The 22,077-nt window shown below is 39.1% G+C and overlaps 1 protein-coding gene across 3 annotated transcripts in view; it reads left to right on the top strand.

Annotated features, from left to right (window-relative positions):
* The window catches only part of MLYCD (malonyl-CoA decarboxylase), a 38,746-nt gene extending 26,943 nt beyond the window's left edge, over nucleotides 1-11,803 (top strand). For 2 of the 3 annotated variants that reach the window (XM_073308068.2, XM_073308066.2), the window contains exons 5-6: nucleotides 3,679-3,786; nucleotides 11,005-11,803. In XM_073308068.2, the coding sequence (XP_073164169.1) occupies nucleotides 3,679-3,786; nucleotides 11,005-11,538 (642 nt within the window). In that variant the 3' untranslated portion in view covers nucleotides 11,539-11,803. The remainder of the gene's footprint in view (nucleotides 1-3,678; nucleotides 3,787-11,004) is intronic. The other variant, XM_073308067.1, reaches the window with a different exon arrangement.
* The last annotated feature ends 10,274 nt before the right edge of the window (nucleotides 11,804-22,077 follow it).

Here is a 22,077-nt window from a genome sequence, read left to right as displayed (position 1 = left end):
CAGCGAGGGCAAAAGAGGAACATATAATCATCAATATTATTGGCAGCCTAATTTTGGCAGAAGGGCTCAGCTTTCTGATAATACTCCTTCATTGCATTTGTTTGCTCTGTATTTTGGGTCAGCTAAAAGTGAAGGACTTTCCAAGGCTGCCTGAGTTCAGTGCAGACATTTGTTTGGAGCACCGTTCTATCCACAGTGACTTTAAAGGGGCCAACAATATAATTACAGTGCTGAGTCAGCTGTGAATTGGTGGCAGCATCTTAAGACGTGTAGCACAGCAAGAATTTTGTTGATGTTAAGATAGCTTACGCTGATGGCATGCAGTAAGTTATTTATGTGAAAAATAGGTAGATTTGGGAGTAATGTACAGAGAAGGAAAACTTGTGTACAAACTTTGTTATATAATAAACACACAGATCTTTTCAACCACTATGTGCTAAAAGATGCAGTTTAGGAATGGTGAAAAAGTCTTTTAATTTTGCTGCCAGTAATATATTAGGGGGAAGAGGGAATATTATGAAAGAACTGAGTAAACTTTTTAGCAATATTTTATCTATTTTTTCCCTTACAGTTTAAACACTTAATGTTTAATACATTTCTGTAACCCTTCACATGTTTTGAGTTAACCTTTGTGGACATCTGCTTGAGCAGCAGAAGGTTATTCAATTCATGATTTCCCAAGGCATTGCAATTTTTTAAAACTTGTTTTCATCCTCCAGTAAAACTCTTTTTTTTTTTCTGACTTTGCCTTAACTTAACCCACTGTGACACATCTGCTTGTAAATGCCAGTATAACTTCAAAAATGGAACCCCTGTTGCCATTTTTCATAAGGGAAGCTGCAAAACATTCTGTCATGAAGTTATATCATTAAATCAGAAAAGACACAGCCACTGAGTTAGAAATATGTTTATAACCACTCTTTGCATTTAGTTCTTTATTTAGAAGGACTTTTGAATTTATAGGAATATGGGAATTGATTTGTGTAGTCCAGTATCCTGTCTCCAACAGTGGCTTGTACCAGACAATTCAGAGGAAGTTGCAAAGTAACCCTCAAAGTGAGCAATTAGGTAATAACCTGCCCATATGGTAAACTTCCTCCTAATTTTCTTGATTAGAGGTTGACAAAGACCATGTCTACATTACAGACTTCTGTTGGCATAGCTATTGCAGTCAGGGGTATGAAGAGGTGTGATATCTGTCTGACCACTGTGTCAACAAAAGCCCCTAGTATAGACACATTTATGACCTCAAAACTGCACTTTTACTAGTATGGCTTATTTCAGTCAGGGATGGAAGCTGGCTGGATTAAGCTATATCAGCAAAAGCACAGTTTTGCTCGTATAAGTTGTTTCCACAATAGGAACACTTAGGCAGTACAGTATATTGATATAGCTATACCAGCAAAACATTCCTAATATAGACATGGCTTTTTTACTAAAGTGTGAGGACATATAGGACCAGGTCTCTATCCAGTTTGCCGGTGCAAACAACTGCACACACACTTTTTAAAGTATATGCCCCCATAAGGATGTTTTTCTAAATATGGATTTTCACTACTATTTGTATTATTGCAGCCCAAGAAGCCCCAGTTAGGTCTGTGAGCCACCCACCCACCCTCCCCACCTTCACCAAGCACTGTGTAATCACATAGCAAGACACATCCCCTGCCCAAAAGAGTTAGTCTAATTTAGAACAAATAGAGGAGATTATGAAGTTGATGGCAAGGCAAACAGTGATAGCATGTGTGAATACATGTTCCTAACTGAGCAATTAACAGTTCGAATGATCTTTAAATATTAGTTGTCCTTACTAGCAACCTACCTAACCATTATCAGCTGGCATTTTACCATAGGCATCAAGATAGAGATGGTTTCTGAGGTATTTATAGGAGATCAGAACAGTGGCTTTAGAGATTGGTTTGTTCCACGCACAAAGGGAGTCATGGGAGAAAGTATGCTGCACTAAACATTCCAGTCTCAATATTTATCTCAGTTCATAGAATGAACCTTACTCAATGTATTAGATTCACATGTAAATTAGAATAGAGTCATTAAAGATAAATTAAGGCAGTGTCTGCTAAAATACTCCCTACCCAGTCAAACTCACTCTAGACAAATAAGCTTTCAAGATATGTCTATGCAGGGATTAAAAACACTGGTCCACGTCTGCTGAGTTTGGCTCACAGGGCTATGGTTGAAAAATTGTGTGTAGATATGTTTGGGTTCAGGCTGGAGCCCAAGCTCTGGGATCCTGCAAGGGTGTGTCCTGAAGATCCACAGATTTGGACCCTGAGCCAAGGAGGCAAACTATTTCAGAATCGGGGCTTGTTGGAAGGCAGATGAGATCCACTCCCCTTTAGCTTTAACAGTTCCTGGTAGCCTTTATTTTGTACATTTTAAGACAGTGCTGTTAGCACCTATAAATTACATATACAAGCAAAAACAGCTAAGGCAAGAGAAGTTACCTCTCCTGGGGACACGGCAGCTATTTTCAAATCTGTGGTATCTGCTGTGTTCTTCCCCTGTGTCTTTTCCATGCCTGTTGTCAATCATTGTCTTTTATACCCTGTTCCATAACTTTGCCTCATACCTATCCATTCTAAACCCCAAGTAAACATTTGTATGCATAAATCACAATAATTAACCTAATACATCTAAATGAATACATTTTTGCTCACCTTACTAAAACTAACTTTTGTGATCTATTCTTTGCTGTCAACCCCACTGGTACCTTCAAATTCTTTTTGATCTTAATGGTCTGCTTTTGTGGCCTTGGGTTTTTGCATGTTAACTTGTTTTGCAGGGAGACTTGAAGTTAACAATTCTCTTGTGAGATGGTTTCACCTGCTGTTTACCTAGACCAAGGTTTTACGGAGGAAGGCACACAAACCAGTTGTCATGGCTTACACAACCATTTTTCAGCTAAATTCTGAAATTCTGCATCAGACATGTACAACAAAAAAAAAATCCTTTGTGTCTTCCTATAATGTAGACAATAATTTCTCTAACATTGTTTAGTATATTAATGGGTTGGGTTATATGTATGACTAGCACAATTCAGTACACAGTTTTCCAACAGCCTCTCCATTGACAGTACTCTAGCACCAGTTTCCTGATGCACAAATCTAGGAACTGTTAACTCGAGCATTTTGTCTAGTTTCAGCTTCCAGGTATAACCAAGGGTGAGTAGTCTCTGGGAACAAGTGATACAAATCCATGTAGGGCTTAAGTTAAAACTTGTGTTGCACCTAGAAATGAAAACCAATGTAATTTACAGAGCACTGGTGAAAAATGTCTTGAGATAGGTAAGCATATGGACAGATGCATTTCTCGCTAGCTGAAGTTTTCAAATATTCTTCACAGAATATGCATTGTGGTAATTCCGTCTGCAGGTGACAAAGACATGGATAACCACGACAAGGTGTGCATTTGAGAGAACTGGTAAAAAGCTGATACAGTGACATATTTATACCTGCAAACTGAGACTAGACAGGATGCCCAGGTTAACAGTTTCTAAAATACATAACAGTTGGGAGCAGATTTTGACTTTCTGGTTGGGTTGTTGATAATTACTACTTTAATTTGTTCAAGGTGACCTGGTAAGAACTTATTTTCCTACACAAGCTTTGCTTTCATTGGCGAAAAATGTGACCTTGGACTGTTGCTTTCATTGTTCAGCTAGTGTGGAATGCAGCGGTTTCAGATGAGTCACGAATAATAGGATGGGATCTGCAGTATTCTGAAAAAAACAAACAAAAACAACACCACCAGCAGCTTCTTGATGGTGTGAGTATTTCTGACAAGAAAATAAACATGAACAGAGTCATCAGTAGCCCAAGAAACTAGCAGCCCCATACTACTATATGTAAACATATTTTTCTTATATGCGTTGTCTTAATGCTGGAGCTCAGGACATTGGAATGACTTGTTGGAGCAGATGCAGATATTGGCAGACTGTGTTTGCAGATACACATTTTGTATCTCCGCAGGGGCTCTAGCTATGGGCAGCTGGGTATAGGGCTGCTCTAACTTACACAAGAGGTAGGCCTGTCAGCCCCAGAATCAGAGACTCATTGAGGTTCTCCCTGAGCTCCGGTGCTAAGCACAGATCAGCTGTGGGTGATCATTTTCAATAGCTTCCTCGGAAATGCATCCTGTTTACTTGTATGTAGATGCCCAAAGCCTAAAACACATAAGTCAGTAGCTCTTGTGTAAACCTCTATCAATATCTACACTAAATATTACACATTTAGATTGCCTAGATTCTTCCATGAGTTTTCTCTCTCTCTAAAGTTCAGTGCTTATTTGCAAGGTAAATATTACCTGAAGAATTTTCTGTAAAATGTTATCTTTTCATAAATCACTAACTGGTTATTGTTAGTGGATATTACTTGTGTAAATGTTTTGAATAATTGAGCTCCTTTGAGTAACACACATTTGAATCCTGCCAAATGCAAGGTCATACGTCTGGTCACCAAGATCATAGGTCATACTTACATGAAGGGTGGGCAACATCCTACATAACAGTGACTCTGAAAAGAATTTGGGGTGGGTCTTTGTCTAACCCATTGAAAATGACCACCCAATGTGAGGGTGTGGCTAAGACAGCTGGTGTATACTTGTAGGTATTAGTGGGAGAAATGTCAATGAGAAGTGGAGACATGCTGTTTCCTCTAGTTGACGTTAGTGAGACTGTTACTGAAATGCAGCATCCATTCCTAGTTTCCATATTTCAAAAAGGGTGCTGACAAAGTGGAAAGGGTTTTGAAAAGAGCTACAAAAATTATTTGAGGTCCTGAAAACATGCCTTATAGCAAGACACTGTCTACTTACTTTTAGTCAAAAGAAGGTAAAAAGGTGACTTGATCAGTTTAAGTACCTACATAAAGAGAAACTTCTATTAATGCTCTTTTACCAGACAAGGATATAACAAGGTTCAACAGCTGGCATCTGAAGCTAAATACATTCATACTAGACAGAAGGTGCAAATTCTTAACAGTGAGGGTAATTAACCATTGAAACAGCTTACCCAGGAATGAAATGGCTATTAGCCAGAATGGGCAGGGATGGTGTCTCTAGCCTCTGTTTGCCAGAAGCTGGGAATGGGCAACAGGGAATGGATCACTTGATGATTCCTTGTTCTGTTCATTCCCTCTGAAGCACCTGGCATTGGCCACTGTCGGAAGACAGGATCCTGAGCTAGGTGGACCATTGGTCTGACCCAGTATGGCTGTTCTTATGAGCTGAATGTTACTTTCATTAATGCTACTTTTTCATTAATGCTAATGTGGTAGACACTTGTCTTTAGGCTACATGTATAGCTTCTTTTTAATTCCTTTACCCAACTTGCAATTGAATTTTTCATGCTTATTAACTTGTAGGATAAGAAGTGGTGTTAAGATATTGAGCATCAACTAATTTTATCCCCCAAATTACTAAAATCTGTAGTCTCAATAAACAAGAAATGGTAGGCCAAATCAAATTGCTTCTCTTAATATCCATTCAGGGATGTGACTCCCATTATCTGAGTCACCTGGGGTTGTTTGCCATGGCTTACGGAACACCACGATTAAAAATAAAAAAATAATCACTATTATTATTTATGACTGTATTAAAGAAAGAAAAATTTAAAAACAGAACAAAAAATATATATACAGTGGTTACTGCAGTTACAATCTCTTGTATATGTTTCTCTGTGGCAATTTTTTAACCAAGATTATACCTTTGAGAGTGGGCCTGCCCCCGGTGGGGCACTTTTATCGAGATAAGTTAAGACCAAAGTACACGTTCAACACTAGTAGTGAGTTGTGTTTTATAGATGGGGAAATAAATTTTTGTTTATGGGTAGGTGAGTGCTTTTTTAGTTTATTAAAGATGACGTAAAGAGTTTATAAATGGGCAAAACTGAGTGATCTTAACTAAGTCTTGTGAAAGCAAAGAAGGTGTTTAAATTAGATTACTTGAGAGAAGTCATTCAAGGAGCTCTCTTGAGACAGGCATATTAAGAATTCTAATATTCATATTAAATCCAATGCTTCTTTCTGTTTATCCAGGTTAGCATATGTCTCCCCTCTGGAAATATATAATCTAAACCAATTTGGTGTTTTAACAGGAGAATCCATTACTATCATAAAGTAGAATAGCATTTCAATATCCCATTTAAAATCATTACAAGAAAACATTAAATCTAGTGCATTGGCAATCTTTCACCCTTGATGTTGAAATCTTAGTGATCTCATTGTGTTCCAGAAGCAGTGCTGTACTGGAAGGTTGTTCCTTCCTAATGCTGTATGGGGTTGTCTTTGTTCTTTGTTGTCATTCTGCTGTTTGTGTGCTCTAAAGAGATGATATTAACAGGATGAGAGGAGATGAGTGTGATTTGCCATTGAAGTCAACAGATGGGAGCAAAATTCATGTTACTTGCTTAATTCAGAAAAAATGTATTCTTTCATAGTTTGACTAGAGGTTCAAGACACACCTCTTTTAGGGCGTTCTTCAAATTGAATATTCACTGCTGTCACCCATTCTGTGATTGAAGACATTAGTGAGGTGGTCCTGGTATCATCTTTAGAACATGAATATGCAATCTGTAATAACTGTCTTTGTTCTTGTGGAGGGAGCTGTCAGAACATCTTAGGTTAGAGTTTTAACTCTTGTATTTAGCCCATTTTCTGAGCTATTCTTGTAGTTTTATTAGGGTTTAGTAGGACTTGAAATTCTATTTCAAATAAGTACAAATGTATTTGTACAAAAAGTCAAGTTCTCAAAATTGCCTTTTTAAAACTTACATGATTCTTAAAGAGCCTTTTTAGCTTAAATAGTCTACACAGAAGATTCTGTTCCTTCTTGAAAATCTTTGGAGAGGGTACTTGTATTTCTGAGTTTGATAGGGAAATTGCCAGATAATTAATTGCCCAATTAAAAACATACATATATAAGTTGAGGCTTACTGCCTACAAACTTCCCTGATCTTGTTAATCTTTTTTTTTTTATCTGATGTTCTTTGTGTACCCTTAACCAGAGAGGTATCCTGAAGGGTCACTGGTTTCATCAGTAAACAGTAATAGCAAGGTTATTTGATGCTATATGTGTCCATAAGACATCTTACTATTTATATGGCAGTAGTATTAAGCAGGTAGTATTCCAAAGAAGCTTATGCTATTTGTAAGCATTTAAAGAAATTTAATAAAACAAGAAGGAAAAACTAAATACATACACTATTATTCTCCAATATCATATGTATAAAAGTATTTGTAAGAAATTCTTCAAATTTAATAAAGGCACAAGCAAGTTTGTAACAACCTAACATTTCAGAATATATTAAAATAACTTAATTTTTGCATCAAAGTTGAGGCTCACCGCCTACACACTTCTGTGATTTTTTTTTTTAATCTTTTTGTATATGATGTTCTTTGTGTACCCTTAACCAGAGATGTGTCCCTAGACTTTATCCTGAAGGGTCACTGGTTTCTATAACTTGATCACTGCTCACTGTCCATTCTGCTTTTGTTGAGATTCTTCACAGCCCCCATGTTTTCAAGTTCTTAGAATCTGTGAAACAGTTTGCTAGCTCCCAGGCACCTGGAGAATATAGCAAAGATTTTGAAAGGAATTTAGGCTCCCATTTTCCATTGATTTTCCATTCCTTTTGGGCTCCTTTGACAGTCCAAGCTAAAATTTATACCATATCTAAATTAAAATTGTGTGTACATAGTGATGCTGCTCAGTGCTCCACAGCCTTCATTCTACCAGTGCTGTATTGTATTGTCTATGTGACTTGAGTTCTTTGGCAATCTCATTCTTGCTTTAAATTGAATTGTGTGGGATTTGATAGGAAGAGAGAGATGATTCTAGGAGTGTCAGTCATGGGAGATCAGTTTATGGTATGAATCTTTACTGTAGCAATTAGTAAACAATATAATTAGTAAACAATGTAAGTCATGTATTTTAGTAAATTGTACCGTAGAATTATATTTTTCACCAATGTTTTTAAACTTGTTGCTATAGCTACAAGAAGAAGTGTTGTTCAGTGTTCAGATGTATACAGGTTTTCAATTGTTTTCTATATTTCTGTAACTTGGCTAAATTTCTAGAATACACTAACTCTTTATCTGCAGCATTAAGCAGTCCTGCAGTGCTTTTAGTGGAAAGCTGAATTAGAATTACAGGGATGGTATTGGTATCCCTGATTTATTTTTCATTGTAGAGCTGCCAGTACGGTGACTTTTTTGAGGCATTGGTTTGGTGGCACTGCTGCAATACCATTAAAAAAGTAGGAGGCAAATAATTACTTCTGTTGGCTAACAAATATTTGGCGTTTTTCTCAAACTTTTGCAGAGTGAACATTTGTGTTTCTCACTAATAGGCTCTTTCTCTAACAGATAGTATTAAATAATGACTGGTCAGGACATTCTAACATTATGAATAGCATGCTTTATGTTTCCCGCTGACTAATAAATATACTACCTCAGTTGCTGGATTGCAATGTTTGGCAGAGGATATCTGTCGCATTAGGCCGAAGTGTGAGTTTTGTTTTGTTTAAGACTTTTTTTTAGCAGGAGACAAGCTTCTAAATGTTTGGTGCGGGGGAATCTATTTTGAGTTACATTCAAATTCAGTTTGTAGTATGTACAGATGCGTATATGTGATGAGGTTTGTGGACCCCATGGTGGCCTGGTGACAAAGGAGTTAATGCAGTAACCACCTGTCAGTGCCAATTAGCAACTTCACAGCAGCTGGGAGAATAAGAGCTGAGAAGCAGAGGGGGCAGGACAGTTTCCCCGGAGAAAGAAAACTGGAGAAGGAAGGTACTGCCAGCAAGCTGGTGGGAAGCCACCTAGAGACAACCCCAGCAAAGGGATAACCAGATCTACAGGCTGGGGAAGTCTATGGAACCAAGGGAGGTAGGAAAGAACTCAAGGCACAGCAAAATGAGTTGTTGAGTCTTGATATCGCCTCTCTAGTTTAAGGGCCCTGAGCTGCAACCCAGTGGCATGGGTACACCTGGGTTTCCCTCTCCATCCCTCAGAGTCTTAAGACCCCAAGGGGTTTCTAGACACCCTGACAACCAGGACTAGCTAACCCCTGCAGGTGTAATGGGAAATCCGAACACCCCAATAGGACTGAGACTAACATACTTTATAGCCCAAGAATGGGGCTACGATAAGGACTCGGGCAGGAGCAGCTGACTGACTGCCCTGCCAGACCAAGCTCCCTGAGGGGGTGCTGTCATGTCATTTTGCATGCATATTTGGTATTGGCTTGCACAAATAGCCACTTACACATTTGACTTGAAAGCTCTTTGCACAAATGCTGACTATTGTATGTATTTAAAGTAATTGACAAACGGATTAGGTGTGGGTAATTTTTGAAAATCAGACTCCATATTATATTGGGTATCAAGTATGGTTTTTTAACAGGACTAGTGGATATAGAACTGTATTTTGATCTTGATCTCTTGCTGACCAGCATAATATTTTAACCAAACACTAGATTCCTTTATTCTTGCAGAATTTGTATTGTTTTTAAGAATATTAAATTGTGTAGACATACATTTTGGGGGTTTGTGTGTGTGTTTCATATTTCAGGTTTCTTAGACTCTAGTCCTGAAAGCTGTTTTATATGGCTGGATCCCATCAGAGCCTTTTTCACTTCTTTGGGCATCCACAGAGGATTGAGTCCTACATTTGGAAATCCAGGAGTTTAAAAGGGTTCTTCTTCCAATGTTTGTGTCTGACACTTGATAGGGCACTGTTGTATTTTAGAATTTACAGGATAAATTTGCTGTGCAGTGTCTTAGCAGCATGATTGCCGTTAGCATTTGTCAGTTTAAGATAGCATCTGAATGAAGATGATTTTTTAATGATGATCTAGAAAATACTCAAAATAGAAAAATGTATTGTGAAGGCAATTTTATGTTGACGTTAAGATGTTATTGTAAAGTCTATAAATGTCTGAAACCTCCTCCCCCTCAGTGTGAAAAGTAATTTTAAAAAGCACTCTGCGTTGTTGTACTTTGGCTTCTTCCTCCCTCCTTCACCCATCAGGTTTGATATCCAAGTTAATTCCTGATGTGTTAAATCCAAATGACTGTGAATTTGGTGGTTCCAGCTAGTGCTGATATCAGTGCACCTCAATACCAGCATTCATTTTTGACATAATTACCAAAGGGAATGGTTTCTGTTCATGTGTCTGTTAGTACCTAAGAGATACTTCAGCTGATTCTATAAATGTTGATTGATGGGATCAACTGTGTTATTCTCAACATAAAATTTTATCTTAGAGTTTGCAGTTCACATGGATAGTACGAAAAGTAGCTTCCAATGGTACATAATCTCTTCTCAGACTTCAGTAAACGCTGGATTCAGAAAAATCCTTGCGTAAGTGGCACTAGTTCATCTAAAAGGGCTACTGACGTCAAGACTAAAAACCTAAACAAGACACACTGCCTTTTGTATCTAATCGGAAGAAGCCTCCTGAGTTTATTATAGAAATTTAGCCTAAGCCTCATTCCCTCCCTCCCTCCCTAATTACCCATACATTTCTTCACATCAAAAGAGGGGAAAATTATAATAAAAATGCAGGAAAGTCATAAAATGGCCAAATCCTTTCACCTTACTCCTCTGGGTAGGATTGTTAATGGGCACAGTACTATGTTGATGGGCACAACACACATACCTATAGACCTAGATGAGGTTTACTGTGTAGATTATAATTATCAGTTGTAAAGGAAAAATATTAACAGAATGGCAAACACTTACCTGAAACTAATCTGTTATTGACAGAGGTGATTTTATATGGTATTTGCACACACCAGTAGCTAGTGTAGTAAATCATACTTTTGGCTAAAGAAAATAATCTTTTCTCAAAACCATTTGTCCCTACTGACAGTAAATTGTCCTGAACAGTTGTTGGTGAGAGTTCTTATTGAGTCAGAGTTCTCATTTATTTAAAAAAGCAATTATTGTGCTTGATTTTTTTATTTTTTTTTCTTTTGGTCTACAGGGGGAATTTCCTCAGATCAAAGTGTTTTCTAGTCTGTCACCTATCCCAGGATTCACCAAGTGGCTCATTGGACTTCTGTCCTCACAAACAAAGGAACAGGGGAGAAATGAACTATTTACAGATGCAGAATGCAAAGAAATCTCTGAGATCACAGGTGACCCTGCTGCTGAAAAGCTAAAGAGGCTCTTAACTAACAACGAATGGGTGAGATCAGAAAAATTGGTCAAAGCATTGCATTCACCATTTATGAGGCTCTGTGCTTGGTACCTGTATGGAGAGAAACACCGTGGATATGCCCTTAATCCAGTAGCAAACTTTCATCTTCAGAATGGTGCTGTGCTGTGGCGGATAAACTGGATGGCAGACACAAGCCCCCGTGGGATCACTGCTTCATGTGGCATGATGGTAAACTATCGGTATTTCTTAGAGGACACAGCCAGTATCAGTGCAGGATACCTTGGGACAAAGCACATCAAAGCTTCAGAACAGGTTCTTTCCTTGGTGTCTCAATTTCAACAAAATAGCAAACTTTAAATATACAGCAAGATTTTAAGAGCAAACATTTCTCATTTGAATGAAGGGGTATGATATTTTGGGGTGTCCTTATTGAAAAGGGAATGTTTGTAATAAAAAAGTGAGCTCTGTTGTTAGTCACAGCAGGATGAAAAATTACATAGTCTGCCAAAATCACTATAACTTTCTTTACTTGCATTGCCAGATACTCAAAGCCTGGTTGAATTATTGCCATACTTTATGTTCAGATGAGCTGGAAGTGTGTATTAAAGGCTGTGTAAACTCATCTCAGTAAGGTTACAAGCCAGTGGTAACTTGTGTGGACTGTTCTCTGCCCCTGTTGTCGTTCTCAGGATCAGTATAGTTGTTTTAAGGTACATCTTTAAAAGCACAGAGGAACTCCTCAGTATGCTAATATATTAAATAGATTAATATCCAAATAACTAGATAAAAGCAATGGGCGAAGACAACTTTTTGTTCAAATTTGTATAAGCAGAAGAGCAATCTGCAGCATTTCTTCACTAAGGTCGTCTTCATCTTTATTCCTGACATTTTTTGGTAAAACCTCTTGATTTGGCCATTCTTTTGCTCTTTCAAAGTACAGTACAAAGTGCCAACACTGAATCATTGCTCTGATCGAGCAACAAGATACCTTGTATTTCCGTGGCTTTTTCTCAAGGCTGTAGGTATGTGTAACAGTGTATCTGCAGATTGCTATAGCTCAAATTTACAGTTTAATAAGTAAAATCAGTGGTTCTGAATAAGAGAAGAGAGTCTGTTGCTTATAGGACTTAATTATGAAGCTTTTGGATATATATTAAATCTCCATAAATTATATTGGGCATTTTAGAAATTGGTAAGAAGCTTTTTTAATAGTAAACAGCCAGGTTTGGTCTGTAAAGCAATAAATTAAAATAAAATAAATCTTGCCCTATAAACGTTACATGATATCTCTCTTAAAATGTACCATATTCAGGTTACAGTCACACTTGATGTTAGTGTCTCCAGTGAAATAAGATAACTGCCTTCTATGGATCAGATATCAGCAGATTTGGAGTGCAGAATTCTTGACTTCTTCAATGTATGGTGAAATCCTGACCAGATTCCTGAGAGAATTACACAAACATTTCTATTTCCCTATGCAAGTAAAGGTGAAGGGATCCCTAAGTGTCCAGATGTACCATTTCATTCCAGGAGAAAGGGCAATCAAATGAATTATTTGTATTCACTAAACAAAAAACTTCCCACCTACTGAGTGGCCTGTTTTAAATATCTGCTAAAGAGATTAAATGGCTTCAATAGTTCCCTGGCTTCAGCTGATGGCAGATTTCTGAGTGTGATGATGCAGAGAGGCTGGATTCACTACACACTGTTCCCTTCAGAACAAAGTCATTTTTACATAGCAGCTGGTCTTCACATTAGCAATGGCAACTAGCCTATGCCATGCTGCTTTCATTATGTTTTTAAGAATGGTTCCAAAAGCCATCACATCTAGTCAGCAGGTATCTCTTATGTCAACAAATTAAGGCAAACCCATGGATTTTGATCAGATACCAGTTAAAAAAAATGACTACCAGTTTCTTGCGGGGGAGCAATATTGTATTGCCAAAATTTTTAAGGAAAATTAAGCAACTCTTTGCTCAATTTGAATTGTAGTTTTTGTGAAAATGCCAGAGAGCAATACAGTACTTGCCAAAATATAGCTTTTTCACTGGCTCTGACTAACCTGATTCGTTGCACATGAGCCAGAAAAACACTGTAAAGTTTTTGAGAAGAATCAGGAAATTCTTCAGTTTGCCTCTGCATTTCCCACTTATGGAATTAAGTACTCAAACTTCTGGAATCTTCTGGTGTGAGTAGTGTCCACTGGACACTGTCCGGTGTTTAGTCAGTGGTGGGAAAGCAGCTCAGTCTAATCAATCAGTCAGTGGCCTAGAGTAAAGGTAACTGCTAACAGGACAAGGAAACAGTTATTTTAATTTTAAAACTAGCGTTTCACTGATGGGGTGAGGACTGGGGTGCTGTGTTTTTTTCCTGATAATACCTGAGAGTAGACTGACCCCACTGTGTACCAACTCAACTAGTGAGAGTAAATGGTGGGCTTGTGTACACATGAAGGTTTAATGTGGAATAAGGTTGGGTGTGAATTTAAAGTGGATTACCTATCCCTGCTTTACTCCATATATGGAAACTTTTATTCCATAATAACAGTGCCTTATTCCAAATTAGCTTAATCTACTTTAAACTAATTTGGAATAAGATGCTCTTCTTCTGGATTAAGAGGGTCCACACACACAGTTGATCAGGAAGAGCTATTCTGGAATAACTCCCCATGTGGACAAGCCATTTGTGGTGTTTGGGACTGTACTTGCCTTTATGCCCTCAGGCGAGGGATCACAGGCATGCAGGGAACATGTCGTGGCCCCAATGGACACTGCCAGCTAAAAGGTTCCAAACACGCATAAATGAGGCATGTACATACCATGAGAGGGATCCATATGGAAAAAGCATCTGAAACCAGAGTTACTGTTAGGAGTAACCTGCTGTTCCCTAGGGTTTTCAGACCTGCTCAGCACCCATTAAGATCAGTGGGAGCTGCTGGGTGCTCAGCATGTCTGAAAAACCTAGTTATTTATATGGCTAAAAAAAAGCAGTTGGGGACTGAGCTCTTTTGAAAATTTGATCCTCCCCTCCCCCCACTGAAATCAGTGGGAGTTGAGAGGCTTCCGCACCACACACCGATAGGCATTATAAACAGTGGCTTAATCCTGTTGCTATTGAAGGCCATGACAAACCTTTCATGGATGCCAAAGGTGTAGGGTTGGGACTTCACAGGATAAACGTCGTCCCTATGGAGACCATTAATATCAGGTATGAATGACAACACGTGTACTTCTTGATGCATTTTCCCAGTGCAGAGTGTACCCCGTCCTTTCCAGTCAGTCATCGCTTCAGCTTGTTCAAAATTGCCTGTCGATGGCTCTTGGAGTAAATTTCAGCATTTGCTATATATAAAATGTCAGTTTTGCCTAAAGGGAGGATATTATCCATGTTTAAAGACTCTCAAGGACTTAAGAGTTTAAAAACCTGCTAAATGAAGTCAGCCAGACCTTGCACTGGAGTGGTACCCATTAGTGTTGCCATAGTGAATAGTCAGTTGCTCCTTCTGTGTAAATACCCCAGTTTTCTAGGGGTTCTAGCAGGACCGTTTTGAACTTTCATCCTTCTGAAACTTGGTGTGCAAGTTCTTCTTTTTTTTTATTTCAAAAAAACCTAATTTTTGGACTTAGAGCAAAAAATGGGGGTTTAAATATTTTCTCTAAGGAAAAACAGCTTAAATTTAAGAACCTGAAATTTTTCAAGCATGTATTCCCAAGAGGCACTTACTCATCTGAAGTTACACTGGCTAAGATAAGAATTATGAGTGGTTATAAAGGATAGTGTTAGGGAAAAAGATGATCACTTACTGGGATGAGGAAAAAATCTCCCTTTCTGAGTAGGTGTGCTGTAGAAGTTTTATGAAAGGTCCCCTTGATTCGACAATAGTTTGATACCAGACTAGATGGATGAATGATCTGACCTGGTATGACCCCCTGCTCCAATGCTATGTGTAGACTGGTGCCTTTTAAAATTAAAGACAAAACAAACAAAAACCTGTCATTTTCTGTTTCTCTATAACAACATGAAGAAAAAGACCCGTTTTAAAATAAGGATCTGATTTTAAATGGGGTTTTAACCCACCCTGTGCTTTCCTAACCCATGCACCTGCAGTTGCAACTGATATGATAAAATACCGTTGCAGGTACAGGCATTAATATCTATAATACCTGCCCACATGGCCAATAGTGGTAGGAAAGTGCCCTTGAAAGTACTTGCAAGCTCACGGTTGCCCGCCAGGATCTAAATATCAGGCCTAAAGTTGTAGCATAAAATTGTGACCAGAGCAAGGAAAAGATGAGCAAAGAGTACCTTCCCATTTCTGTGCTTTCCCTATTATTTCTAGAACTCTGCAGCCTGTTTTGTCTGTAACATCATTAAATATTATCTTTACATGGAGCCCTGAGGGGGAACATGTGTAGATAACTGTTGTGTGGGTGCTGAACTTTCAATGGCTGCTGTCAAAAGAGTGCTTAGTCTGATACCCTGACAGCCAGACAGTCAGTCACTTAGGAAAATCTCATTTTTAGCGAACACATTACTGCAGGACATGACACTTTTGTTTTCAACAGAGATCAGAAGCCAGGTGTATTTATTTTTCCCTTCTCCAAGGTTTAGAAAGTACAATTTAATCTGTATACTCCTGGTTTTAAGATGAAATTCAGTTTTATATATGAATAAATACAGCTGTTTGTGAAGGAAAAACCCTATATTTGTTCTCTAAAATGCCTCCGGTTTGAGGAATTCAAATAAGAGACTTCTATTAAAGACAACAGAGATTTTGAGTGATGCAACAGGCTAATCTAAACCAGGCTCATAAACTGTGGATTCTCACACCTAGACAGAGTTGAAATGCCTCCATGGTGTGTTTGTTGGGAGATTATAAGAAAAGATTTTTAGCATCACATTGGAGATGCATTGTATGGATGTATTTTCTATATGACATCTGTTCTCCATGAGCCCTCACGCACCTGCAAAAGTATTTCACTTCATGCTCGCTTTTTGGTTCACTTCATCTGTTACACCAGTAACCTAACAAATTAGGCTAAATATTCTATCATTTAATTGTGCATCAGAAATTTAGTTCAATTTTAAAAGAACTTTTGTGAAAGGATTGTTGAGGGTGAAGTCTTTGCTCATTACTACCACTAGCTTTTTATTCCCACTTGTTTTCTTTCATTGGTTGTTGGCCTTGAAATGACCATCATTTCTTAGACTGTCCAGCATGCCCTTAAAGGTTGCTTTAAAATGAACAATGCTGAAAATGGAAAGGAAATGCTCACCGTATGTTCTATTTAATGGGGCAATGGGCATGTCATTGGAGAGGTTTTAGTCTATTCTTTTGAAATGCAGCTTCATTGCTCAAAATGCAGGGATAACACCTCCCCCCTCCCAGTTTGTGGAACCTATTCTGAAGAGCACACAACAAAGAGGCTGTGATAAAAGCGTAGAACAGTAAAACTTGGGTCTCCTTCCAGTGTTTGTCTGACACTTGGCAGGGCACAGTTCTATCTTAGAATGTAAAAGGTAAATTTGCAGTACAGCGCCTCAGCAGCATGACTCCCGTTTGCTTTTGTCAGTTTCAGCTAGCTGCTGAACGATGATGCTTTTTTAATGATGATCTAGAAAATATTCAAAATAGAAACATGTATTGTGTAGCCATCGTAAAGACAATTTTCTGTTGACATTAAAATGCGATTGTAAAATCTCCAAATGACAGAGACCTCCTCCCCCTCAATATGAAAAGTAATGTTTAAAAAAAACAACACTCTGGCTTCTTTCTCCTTCTTTGGTCCCAAGCTGAGGAGTTTTCATGTGCTGTCCTTTTCTGATAGCCTTTTATGATGCTAAAACTCTCATTGGGCTGAAGATTTAAACACATGCTGAATGATGCACTCCTGCAGTAGTCATGTGCTTTTGTGTCCCAAGCATTTAACCTGTACAAATTAAATAAATATGTTCACCGCAGAACCCTCTGATGCAACACAATCGAGAGAATAATTGTTAGTTGTCAGTCTGTTCTCTACACACTCAATCCATGGCTTCCCCATGAAGGGGTCAGGTCCTGTAGTCTAGTCAGGGCCAGAGAAAGATGTATGTGGGTAGAGGGAGGGCAGCAAGGCAGCAAAGTGGCATTAGTCTTTGTATTTCCTCAAATTCTGGCACCAGGCTATTCCTAAATGGAAATCAGAGCAGACTTCAACTAATGCCTAGCTGCCTATGTCCTGGCCCAAAGGTCCATTGTTGCAGAACAGCATTCTGGCCCTGTCCTTTATACCACGCGCCATTGAAGGATTCCCTGAAAGGGGGGAAGTCACAGTAAGTTCGCTAAAGTACCTTTACAGCTGCTCTGGCACAAAGCAGACAAAATGTGGGTTGTCTGGTGCAAGGGAGCTAATGAATAGTGATTGTATTAATGGGGTATTTTGTGCATGTGCTCTAAACAGCTGCCCATGCTATACTGGATGGAGTCTACAGACTCATTTCAGCGAGAGCTATGGGCTGGGTAATGACTTTTAGTCACTATCATAATGAACTGGGTGGAAACCATTAACTCAGAGAGGGTTAATGCTTCTCTAAGGCTTTCCATTGCAAACTCAATTTGTAAACCATAGCTGGTTGTTTCAGAGAATATATTGCTAAATCTGGGCCTTTTACAGGTCCTCTATCAGCCCAAATACAGATTTATTTTAAGGGGGTGGGGCAGGGCGTAAATTGATTTTTGACATGTATTAGTCACAAATTTGCAAAAAATATTTTTATACACAGTTTCAGATGCTCAATTAAAAATAAACATACTGAGAAAATGGCTTGAATTTTACCTAACGCTTTATAGACACACACTCCTTAATGTGGACTGCTTCTTTTTGTTACTATCATTACCATAGTAATAAACAAACTGGTCTTGATGGAAGAACGCAAAGAACAGCTATCAAGCAAAGTTTGTCATATTTTTATGAATGGAAAATGTTTGAAAACGAGTAGATTTGTGTGTGTTTTGTAAAGTGCCTAGAACCAAATGGTCTGCAGGGAGACATGTTTTGTAGGTTGCTGTTGTAGACAAATATAAGAAACTACCTACACCACGGAAAAGGCAGCAACTTTATTCAGTTTCAAGAAACACTTATGGCGTTCTTTATAAAGGCTTTTGTGATGGCTCAGTATGTGCAACTTGTGTCTTCAGTGTCCTGTCTTACATTATTTGCACCTTATAAATAGTACATTGGAGTGATGTATGGACTGCCACCTATTGGGGACCCACATAAGAACACACAAGCTCCCTAAGTGATTCAACTCTCATGGAGGGAGTTGGACTTCATTTCAGTGGTGAGAAAAAGAGTGATGGAAGTGGATCAGAAAATGGTCCTAAGCGGCAAAGTAATGTAACTTGCCTTGATTTGGTCTCAGTAGTGGGGTGTAGCTGTGAAACTATGATGCCTTTGTTTTAGGTACAGCACAGTAGCTCAGCCAGCCAATGAACCGTTTCCTTGGCACACAGAAGGGGTGGAGGCCCTGAGAGAGGCCACCTGGACAATTTAGTGAGAGCAGAGGTCCAGGGAGGTGAAGCCAAGCTGCCTGGAAAATTCAACAATAAAACTCATGTTAAGAAATAATGGGTATTTCCCAGTATGAGACCCAGCTAGGTGTGTTTGCATGGGTAATAGGGTATTTCATGGCAGTAGAATAAGTTAATGTTGCCACACTGTCTAGTGTGTGGTGCTTTGGAATGTGGGTGCTTTGTTCCCTACTTGCTCCAGCAGACGTGAGATGCTGCACACATGCAAAAGGGTCCAAAGAGGAGGACGGTGTGGCAAGACAGTGAATGAGGTGGAAGAAAGCCACTGCCCCTCCATTAATTTATGGTTACATCGTTCCCATTATTTTTCTGAGGGACCAAGTAACTCCTGGCATGAAAGTTCAGCTCCTATGGACAGCAATGGATGTTGCACTCATTTTAACAGGTGGGTTTGGTTCCAGGAGAAATGCCAGATTGAGGCAAGTTACCCCAACATATACCAACTTCTGGGCTAACTTACAACTCATTTTGGCCAAGAGCTGTATGTCATACATGAGACTATTACGTTGAGCAAACCAAAGAAAAGTTTGTGCCAACTTGCCTTGTGCATCACCGGCTTGGTTAGGATGTCAAAAATAGAGATGACATGATGGCTGTGCTCGTTATGTTCCTCCAGTAAATAAGTGAAACGAAGCACTATTTTGATGATTATGCTGTCCGGATAGTGGCACTATACACTGCTGTGCAAAAAGTCACTGATAAAAAAGGAGTTATCGGCTCAGATCCTTGGGAGGTATAAATCAGTGTATTTCCATTGACTACAATGGAGTTACACCACCTTACACCATCTCATGATCCGGCCAGTAGTCTCCAAGGCCCAGATCCTCAAAGGTATACAGGCTCCTCGCTTCCCTTGAAATCTGTGGAATTTAGGAGCCTAAATAGTGTTGAGGATCAGGGCCAAAGGGCTTGTCAATACCAAAACTTGCACTGGTGTAGTGTAAACTCATGTTGACCATTATTTTGGATTAATTTAAACCTGTTCCAAATTGGCTTAAAAAAACATAAAAAGCCACTCAGACTAGAATAAGAGTGTGAAAACAGGAGTTTACACTGATGTAACTATATCTGGTGCTTAATTTGCACCAGGGGGCTTGGCAGTCCATAGCCACGGCACCTCTTAGCTTGCTGCATCAGTTATGAATGTAAAAAAAAATTGTGTCCTGGCACCTCTTTCATTACAAATGAAGCACTGACTGTATCTGTCTAAATTCACACCTTAGGTTATACTAGTACAACTTCCCTGTGTAGACAAGGGCTCAATCGTGTTAAGCACAAGAAAGAAGCCCACCAAGGCAAGGAAATACAGAGCAGAGAGCCTTTGCAATTGGGGACTGAGGCCTATGGATACAGTACTGCAGGGAGTGTGCGCTGGTAGCACCATACCTGTTCTGTGCATAAAGAGGTGTTTGGCACCTGATCGTGTGAGATGCTAATCAGGGCACATGCTTACAAGTAGTTCAGGAAAATTCTCTGGGACACTTCCATTGATGCAGGGATACTGAAACCTCATTGCTGATTTAAAAAAAAAAAAAAAAACAGTATGGAGACTAGCTACTGAATATGCTCTGTCATAGTTTTTCAAAGATAAATGTCTTCTAGACGTGTTGGTCTCCTCCCACCAAAATACCATAAGACCGCATGGCTCAATATACCTCACTGCATTTTAATTGGTGGTGGTATTATTATTATTTATTATTTATGATTTATTATGAACCACGTTAATTACAGCAGTGTCTAAGGGCCAGCCAAGAATGAGGCCACAGTGTGCTGGGTGCTATAGTGGGTAGTCCCTGCCCCAGAGAGCTTGCAATCTAAACAGGCAAGAAAGACTGGGTAAGAGAAGGGGTATAACATGCAAGCAGAGTGAAAATGTGATGGCAGCAAAAGGCATGTTAGTCCATGGTTTTTAAATTTTAATTTAATTTTATTTATTTGATGGTTTTACTTAGGAGGAGATAAGCTAAATGAACAAAAAAGGAACAAGAAGAGGGTAAGCGGGGCAGATGTGGAGTGAAACCAAAGTGAAGGAGGAGGAAGGTTGGAGCAAGGAGCCAATCAATGCACAGCGGAGAAAGTCCAGTCAAAACTAGAAAGCTCTCTGAATATCTCTGCTTTGGCTGCATCTGCCCCTACTGGCTGGAGTCTCTGGCTGGCTTCTCTATGCAGTTTTCTCCCAAGGCCACATGATGTGTGGGTAGGATGTGTGCACCACCATGTAATGCCCCCAGAGTGTGGGAGGTCTGTTTTAGATCAAGGAGGGTGCTGAGGGAAGGAGTGGCTGGGCCCCATTTTATCCCCTCCCCCATAGTGCAACGGTCCTTGATGGCCCTGTCTCAATGTGACATGGTTCAGAATTGTATTGACAATCAATACAAACCATTCCATGCTTCCAGCTTTCATCAGACTCTTCCCTCCTATGATGAAGATTTGAGGGCTGAAATGCTGCCTTACAATTTTTCTTGGTAAATCTACAATAATTATGGTCTGACTTCTGTGGGTTGTATTCAAACATATGACCATGGTAGTCGATGGGAGTTTTACTGAATTAAGGACCCCAAGATTTGGTCTGATACTGATTGTTTTGTAAATTGCAATCTGAATGTTTGGCGTTCAGATAAACATGGAGAGTTGAGCCACAGGCTGACAGGCCTATAACTGATATAAACAAATACCGATTTTCTTGTGTCTAAATACTTCTGGAGAGTCAATGGCTTGTGTACTGGAAAGTAACAAAGGTGTGCCTTTCATTTATATTACAATAGCATGTAGGAACCTCCATCATGACCCCTTTGTGCTGGACGCTGTACAGACGTAGCAAAGACATTCTTTGCCCAAAGGAACTAACAGCCGAGGGGTCCGAATCGACACAAGGTGTGGATGAAATAGACAAAAAGTGCTGCAGCTGTGTCGGCAGGATGAAATCAGAATAAGCCAAGTAGCCATTAGCAGAAGTGTCACATTACCACTTGCCTAGCCAATGCCAATTGATGCGATGAAATAAAAAAATTCAAAGAGAGCTCCTTCCATTTTCAAAAATGTCTGAATTGATAGATTCATTTTCAGCTACAGCTGTTCTATCTAATGAAAAAAAATTGCTGAAACCATTGCAAATATAAGGGGAAATGAGGGTAACTAATTTGCTGAAACAGGTACACCAAATTCCAACTTAGCGTGACTTTAAACCAGAGGACTCCTGAACCCCTGATTATTGGGATTACACTAGGAACACTAACCGAATCTTAATTAGAGCTGGAATTTGGAAAGAGAGAGAGAATCAAAATGACTTATCTTGTTTCTGCTTAATTTAGAGAAAAAGGAAATGA

The sequence above is a fragment of the Lepidochelys kempii genome, chromosome 12 (assembly GCF_965140285.1).
Source record: "Lepidochelys kempii isolate rLepKem1 chromosome 12, rLepKem1.hap1, whole genome shotgun sequence".
Classification (NCBI taxonomy): domain Eukaryota; kingdom Metazoa; phylum Chordata; order Testudines; family Cheloniidae; genus Lepidochelys; species Lepidochelys kempii.
Note: the sequence above shows the minus strand (reverse complement) of the source record. Positions and strands in the feature narration are given on the sequence as shown.